Here is a 7,500-nt window from a genome sequence, read left to right on the forward strand (position 1 = left end):
ATGTATATGTATATGTATACTGTATATGTATAGGTATGTGTATATGTATGTGTATGTGTATGTGTATGTGTATGTGAAATGTATGTGTACGTGTACATGTACGTGTACCGTGTACGTGTACGTATATGTATATGTATATGTATACTGTATATGTAATATGTTAAAGTATATGTATATGTATATGTAATATGTTATATGGATATAGTATATGTATATGTATATGTATATGTATATGTATATGTATATGTATATGTATATGTATATGTATATGTATATGTATATGTATATGTATATGTATATGCATATGCAGACGTATATATATTCGTATACGTATACGTGTACGTATATATTTCAGTGGTTGCATAGAGAATCTGAGTGATTACTGGGAGAGAATGGCCCCAAATTAGCCCCCGTGCGTATTAGGCCTATGGCCATGGGATCTGGCCTGATCCAGACACCTTCTTGAGCTAAAACTATCACTGTATTCTCCATGTCCGAAGAAGTCCCAACTTCCAGCCTTTTAAGCCCTCGAGAGCATTGCTAACGGATCCAGCATGAAAGATATTTTGATGGATTGCTGTGTTCCATGACTCTATGAAATTTGTGTTTGCTTAAGCTGTTGGTGTACCGTAAGCATGAACAGTCAAAAGTGAGATGTTAAAAGTTCAGTTCATCGTTTTGCTTGAGGCGATAAATTACCAAAGATAATCTTGTCAAGTTGAAGCTCCTTTCGCAAAACGGGAATTCCTACTCTTTTTTTTTTTTGTCAATAAAAGCTCTTTTAGAAGTGATTCGAAGCAATATAATAAGCAAATCGAACGTCTGAAAACTGTTGGGAATTGGAAAATCATATAAAAGTAGTCATCGTGATTTAAGATGTCCTATTTCCTTACGCTTTCCTACTAGAAGATATGTATGGGTTGGATAGTGTTACAGTCTATACTCATGGAAAAAATAAATTCTCTTATGGAGAATAATATAAGAGAGCCTTTCAGCAGCATGAGATTAAAAGGAAATCATTTAATTTGCCGATCAAGCAGCAGAACATAACTCTTGGCCTATTCTTGTCCAATTTGGGTGCTTTTGAGCAAACACAATGTGAAAACAAGAAATCATACATTTGGTTTGTTCTAACGCTAAGTCAACATTGCGCTGGTAGCGTAATTGGTAGCACGCCGGTCTCGTATTCACTTAGTTGAGGGTTCGAATCCCTCACTCCTCTCCGATTCCCAGCAGTGAGTGTTACCCGGCCCCCAAAAATTCCCCAAAGCGCATAACAGGGCAAGAGTGATGGTTTCGATCGCAGCTACTCAGCGCCTCCTGGTGTGGACTCCTCACCTTCTTCTATGTCAATACTGTTCATAATAGATAAGTAAAAATAATAAAAAAGATAAATCAGATTGGTTTAGATGACCTCAGCAGCTGATGATGATTTTAGATAAGGCATCTAAAGGTCTAAAAACTGATGCATTGAATAAACTTTGACTAAGGGAATGAATAGCATCGCCTAACGGTAACCAAAACAAAACTAAAAGTTCCATTTGGCATGGAAGGAATTAACCAAGGCAGTCTGAAACCCTTTTAGGATCTGAGGTTATGTGTCACGAAGATGAACAAAATCGCCCGGCGACAACCAGAACAAAACAAAAGAACATCAATCGGTACGGAGGATGTTCTTGATACACAATTGCTTTATAGAATGATACATACGAATAAATCAACGACGATAGTAGTATTTGAGCAGGTATGAGAATCAATGAAAATTGATACTCACTAGAAATAATATATTTCCGAGTGTCATGCAAGATCTTTTTAACATTTGGTTTGCCTAGATATAATTTGCGAGTGGCGTACCCGAGCAAAACAGTTATATTCATATAATATTAATCATCATCTTGACGAAAAATGAGGTACTAAGAAGACTGATATTAAGAAATTACATCTTTAATTTTTAAATAGGAAATAGTTGACTGATGATATGATTTTCAAGTATTTAGACCAACCATCGATTACTTGATTGATTCAAACCTGCGTGGAAGAAAAATTGGTATATCAACTAAATTAATTTTCACCAATAAATCATGACATATCACCCTCAACAAAAGAAGACATATTTCACATTTTGCGTTGTCGTGATTTAGGGTTATGAGCCGCGAAGTACAGTCAAATTATTTCCTACCTTGTGACCTCGTCTGGGTTTATGGATTACTGTTGAGGGGATGATAGGAAAAGGTCGCCATATGAGTGAATTGGTGGGGGTAAACCAGCTTCGGCTGTCGGGCTCTGCCGTAAAGGTGATGTACCTTGCTGTTGAGGGGAAGATGAGGACGGCTCGCCATGTAAACGCAGGGGCGGGGATATACCAACTTCGGCAATCGGGCTCTACTGTAGAGGTACTGTGCCTAGCTGCATTGCCTCTGACCCGGGCAGTGGGTGAAGAATAGGGTTGACCCATTATTTGGTCCCCCCCCACTTTATCAACGGGGAACTAAGATCAAAGGGGCAATAGTGTGGTGTTGGATGAGTGTGGGATAGGTGAAGGATAGGTGTATGTCTTGTCTGGGCCACTCTCACCCCCTTACGAGGGTGATTCTATTCGCTTGGGAGAACACCTTTCCCTTTCAGTCGCAACTGGTGAGACCTATCTCAACTTACTCTTTGACTGCCACTGGCGCCTTGAACACGTGTTCTGGCTACCGTTAAGCGATTTTATTCAGTTAAGGGAAACATGGATAGCAGTAAGGTTATGTTTATTTCCATCTTTGGAGTCCTCGTGTCACTCAACGTTTGATATTGCTTAGTTTATATTGTCTGGACCCGCAATGTCTAAATTTTTCATTTTTTTTTTTTTTTTTTTTTTTTTTTTTTGTGTGTGACTAATGAGTTTTGCAATTGAGGGATTTTTTCTATATTATCTGGACCCGCAACATCTGAATACTTAAGTTTTTGCTATTTTGTGTTTCTGTTGGTATAAGTGAGTTTTGCAATCAAGAGAAAACTTGCTTGTGTCTCTGAGGATACGTCGGTCTGCGTGATGGGGCTGCCATGCGACTGAATATTACGTACAGTTCTACGAGGATTTTGTCCTTTTCTTTTTGGTTTGGAATATTTCTTTTTTAAGCGGTGATAGCTTCATGTATATTGATGAGTCCGCTGCTACTGTTGTCAATGGAGCGAAATGTTTTGGTTTCTGTGGTTGAGATATGATACGTCTCCACGCCAATACTGTTTTTTTTTTTTTTTATCACGTCATTTATATTCTTTATGTGTTTACTTTATTATATTTTCTGTGTTCTGGGTGTGCGTGTGAGACTTTTGTTTGAGGCTGTTGCGTTCTGCGATGAAACAATTTATTTCAATTCGGATTGCAGTGTTTTATATAGTCTTCATAAATGTATGGGAGGTTTTTATGTTGTGTGATGTTACTGAGTGTTTGAATTATTGTATCAATGTCGGAAAGGATGTGGGTTTTTAATGTGGTAACTTTTCCGTGAATTCTGACCAGATATATTTGATATGTTATGACTGGTGAACATTTGCCTAGATATAGATATGGAACCACTTATGATACTTTTAGTTATGATATTGGGCAGGTGAATTGAGAATTAGTTTTATCCTGTTGTCGATATCTTGTTGGATGCTAAATCTGTTGACCAGAATGTACCATCTGGGAAGGAATTGATGAAGTTAGCTTGATGGGCTATGTGTGTGCTCTGGCTTTTAATGATAAGAATGTAGAGGAATCCAGTCTGTAAAAGAACAGTATTGCCTCCATGTGTGATGTCACTGGGTACGTACCAGTGTGTGTTTCCACGTTGAAGACCCCCTCAGAATAGTATTTTTGGAGTGTAGTTAGCGCGGATGATTGAGTTGTGTAGTGTGTGGAGATTGAAGGTGGGTGTTAAGGATGAATGGATATATTGATCGTGTTGAGTGTTTATTTCAAAAGTATTGTCAGTAAAAGTGAATACATACGTTTCTTACATCAAATCAAAGTAGTCTATGTTTTTGTATCTGTAGTTTATTAGCTTACCGTCCCGAAAATCAGAGTGGTCTAGTGGGATGGCCAGCCACCGTTAATTGTTATGTTTCGATATTCTGAATCCAAATATTGTGTGATACTATTGTTTAGGTACATCACTGTTGATAGCCAGGTCTTCTACCCACGGGGACAATATTGCGCCAACGAGATAAAGTCATAGAAATGGTAAAGGAGGGCATCTGATATGAACAGGTTAAATATTATTCTTGTTAATCTTTACAATAAGTGTTCAGGTTTGTTAGAATTTGTGGTAAATTTAGAAGTTCTTATGACTCATTCTATCAACAGCTCCTTACAAGGCATGCCCGGACTTTGGATATGATATATTATTTTACACTTAAATATTTTCCTTACTGACTTTTTTAAATTAAACTCAAATAGTTTCAATATATGAACATATTGCGACAATTACAGAGCAAAGAGACAAGTAATTCAGTAGTAGAAGATATTTTCTTTCAATTTCCTTCCGTTTCACCTTATAACCCAACTCGTTACTTAAAGATTTTAACTATTTTTATTTTAATGTAGTACCTTATTCCTTCCTTCCTTCCTTTCTTTTCCTTTCTTTCTTTCTTTCTTTCTTTCTTTTTTAATTTCCTTTCTTTTCATTTTCTTTACTTGTTGACTCCTCCGGACAGACTAAATGAACCTCACCTTGATTCAATCCTGGTGTGATAATGGTAATATCACTGACTTGAACGTAAGCCGAGATGTCCAGCAGCAGCCTAGGCAGAAGCTTCAGGTAATCCTTGCCGAGATTTCCCGAGTCTCCTTCTGATACATCCCTGCCCACCAACGCTTCTTTCTTTGTCCTTTGGAAACGACGAGTTGCTCCTCTCAGAGCTCTGGAACGGGTCTGGTTGACAACGATGACTGGAAGGTTCTCAGTCAACGTCGTCGGGGCGGACTCGCAAAGCCACTTCGAGGGCCTCCCGCTGAGCCATTTGGAAGCAGTGAGTTTCGAATTGGCGGAAATAGCCCGAAGTCGCCTCGACATATGAGGCGTGACGCCGTCGAAGCTCGAGCTGTCAATGTCCTTGATGGAGTCGTAGATGTCCTTCACGTCTAAGGACTGAAGGACACCTACGGTGGAGAGTAGGAGGAAAGTGATAGGAAGCGTGTAGATGAGTATGGACCCCATTGTTCTTCTTGTGGCAGCTTCTGAAGAGCAGGTGAGGGTGGGTCAAGAGCGGGTGCCTTGGATATTACTATGGTATAGTTCGTGCGTGGATCCGTGTGTGTATGTGTGTGTATGCGTGTGTGTGTGTGTGTGTGTGTGTGTATGTGTGTATGTGTGTGTGTGTTTATGTGTGTGCTCGCGCGAGTATGTGTGATTGTTTGAGTGTATCTGCGTGTGTAATGTGTGTATGTGTGTGTGTTTGTGTATGGAAGAGAAAGAGAGAGAGAGAGAGAGAGAGAGAGAGAGAGAGAGAACACGGTGACGTGCTATAAAGCAAGAAACAACGAATCACTGATAAGCGCTGCCTTTAGAGTTATTTCATATACACACGTTCCCTGTCGATGAGAGCAACAAAAGTAGCAAGAAATAGATCTCTTTCCAAAAGTTTTTTTTCAGTAACTAACTTTCGCGGACAAATTGATTTGACTCCATTCATCAGGACAAGGGGGAGGGTAGACTTGAGTATTCTTCATTAACTTTCAAGTACGGCGCCGGGTGTTCTTCAGCACCTAATTTCATTCCTGCTGTATTCTAACCTTCACTTACAGAACATAGATATATCATTGCTGTCAAAGATGATGGTCTGGTACATGTGTTCTACAGCCCCTAATTTCATTCCAGCTGTACCCTAACCTTCACTTACAGAAGCTGGGTCTATTTTTTCTGTCAAAGATGATGGTAAGGTGTCAATATTCTTCAGCCTCTAATTTCTTTCCTCCTGTACTTTACCCTTCACAAGCAGAACATGTGTCTATTTTTGCTGTCAAAGACGACCGCGGCGGTCGTTGGCCCACGGGTAAGTCCCCCCGGTGTTTTTTGTCCATGCCTCCGGCTCATCTTCCGGTTACGACGACGACGACGACGACGACGAGCGACGCGCCAACGACATCCTTATCGTCGCCTTCACCGCGACACACTGACCCGTCACACTCTTTCTCCTTGACGTTTCATCGACAATGCAATGCTACCACAGTCCCCCTCCTCCGCCACCACCACAACCGCTTCCTCTACTTACACCATCGCCTCCGACCTTGGCAAGAACTGGTTTACCAAAAGAGTGGTTAACGAATGGAATAGACTTAGTAACCATGTAATAAGTGCTGAAACTAATGATTGTTTTGAGAAAGTTGGATAACTTTATGGGTTGGGATAATAGGTAGTAATGGGCATGGAACTGCCTCGTGCTATTCATATGGTCTCTTGCAGTCTCCTCCATTCTTGTCTTCTTATGTTCTTATGTCTTCATCACTACTACTGTCGCAGGCTTACCCCCAACATCAACACCACTCCTTGGTTACACCCTCTTCCGGTTCCGAAGCCGCCCCCTTTAACATAATCATGAGAACCTACCACCTCTGTTCTCATACTTGTGACGTCCCTCTGGCGGTGATATTATTCAATGTAATACACTCGTAGAACCAACCAGTGGATAACCAAGTTGTCATAGTAACCATTTCGTAGTGGTAAATATTCAGAAGACAACCAAAAACGACCTACATGACAACCGACATAAACCTTCAGACACGATGAAACCCCTTTACATGCTTAATTCTGTTTAAACTTCGTGGCTTCTTTTTCATAAGGACATAAGAATGGAGAGGAGACTGCAATAGACCATAAAGCTTACACTTGACAATACCATGTTCCTTATCACCTGTCATCCAAATTCATGAAAAGGTTGGCATCCTATTACATGCAATTGAATTTGCGGAAATTTTATTCTATTCCCACTTTCTGTAATCAACTAAATTTTTTAATGGTACTAACGCCCACTATTATCCTATGGACCACATACCATAGGTAACATTACAAAAAGCTTTGCTACCACCACAACTCTTTCCTTCCCTTGGTTGCATACCACCACTATTTCCAGAACTACCGTTAACGCTCACTCCATCAAATCAACCACTACAAGACTCAAGTATCAGAATAAAGGAAAGGAGAGACAGATAAACAGAAATAAGAGAAATGGTGGAACTGATCAACATATAAGTAAAGTCACGGAAAAATGAACAGACGAAGAAAAAGATAGTGAAGAAAAAAAAACTATAAAATAAAGAAACAGAGATATAGAAATATAAAGAGTAAAGAAACGAAGAAATTGAAAAATGGATACGCAGATATAGACAGAGATAGGTGACCTGAATGATATCAAATTAAGAAAGAAAAACAGGGAGCTAAAGAAATAAAGAATAGACAATCAAGGAATAGAATAACGGAGACGAAAAATAAGAAGAAATAATGAAACGATTACATAGAGAAATGGAGAAATAGTAAA

The 7,500-nt window shown here is 39.5% G+C and overlaps 2 protein-coding genes across 2 annotated transcripts in view; one reads left to right on the top strand and one right to left on the bottom strand.

Moving 5' to 3' along the window:
- The window catches only part of LOC143036000 (uncharacterized), a 43,634-nt gene extending 37,516 nt beyond the window's left edge, over window positions 1-6,118 (bottom strand). The window contains exon 1 of the mRNA XM_076203259.1: window positions 4,697-6,118. Within this exon, the coding sequence (XP_076059374.1) occupies window positions 4,697-5,183 (487 nt within the window). The 5' untranslated portion in view covers window positions 5,184-6,118. The remainder of the gene's footprint in view (window positions 1-4,696) is intronic.
- Window positions 1-7,500, top strand: part of LOC143036458 (soluble guanylate cyclase 89Da-like) — a 362,279-nt gene that overhangs the window by 109,256 nt on the left and 245,523 nt on the right. The gene's annotated exons all lie outside the window — the stretch shown is intronic.

Source organism: Oratosquilla oratoria, chromosome 20 (genome assembly GCF_046742065.1).
Source record: "Oratosquilla oratoria isolate Oo_2021 chromosome 20, ASM4674206v1, whole genome shotgun sequence".
Lineage (NCBI taxonomy): Eukaryota > Metazoa > Arthropoda > Malacostraca > Stomatopoda > Squillidae > Oratosquilla > Oratosquilla oratoria.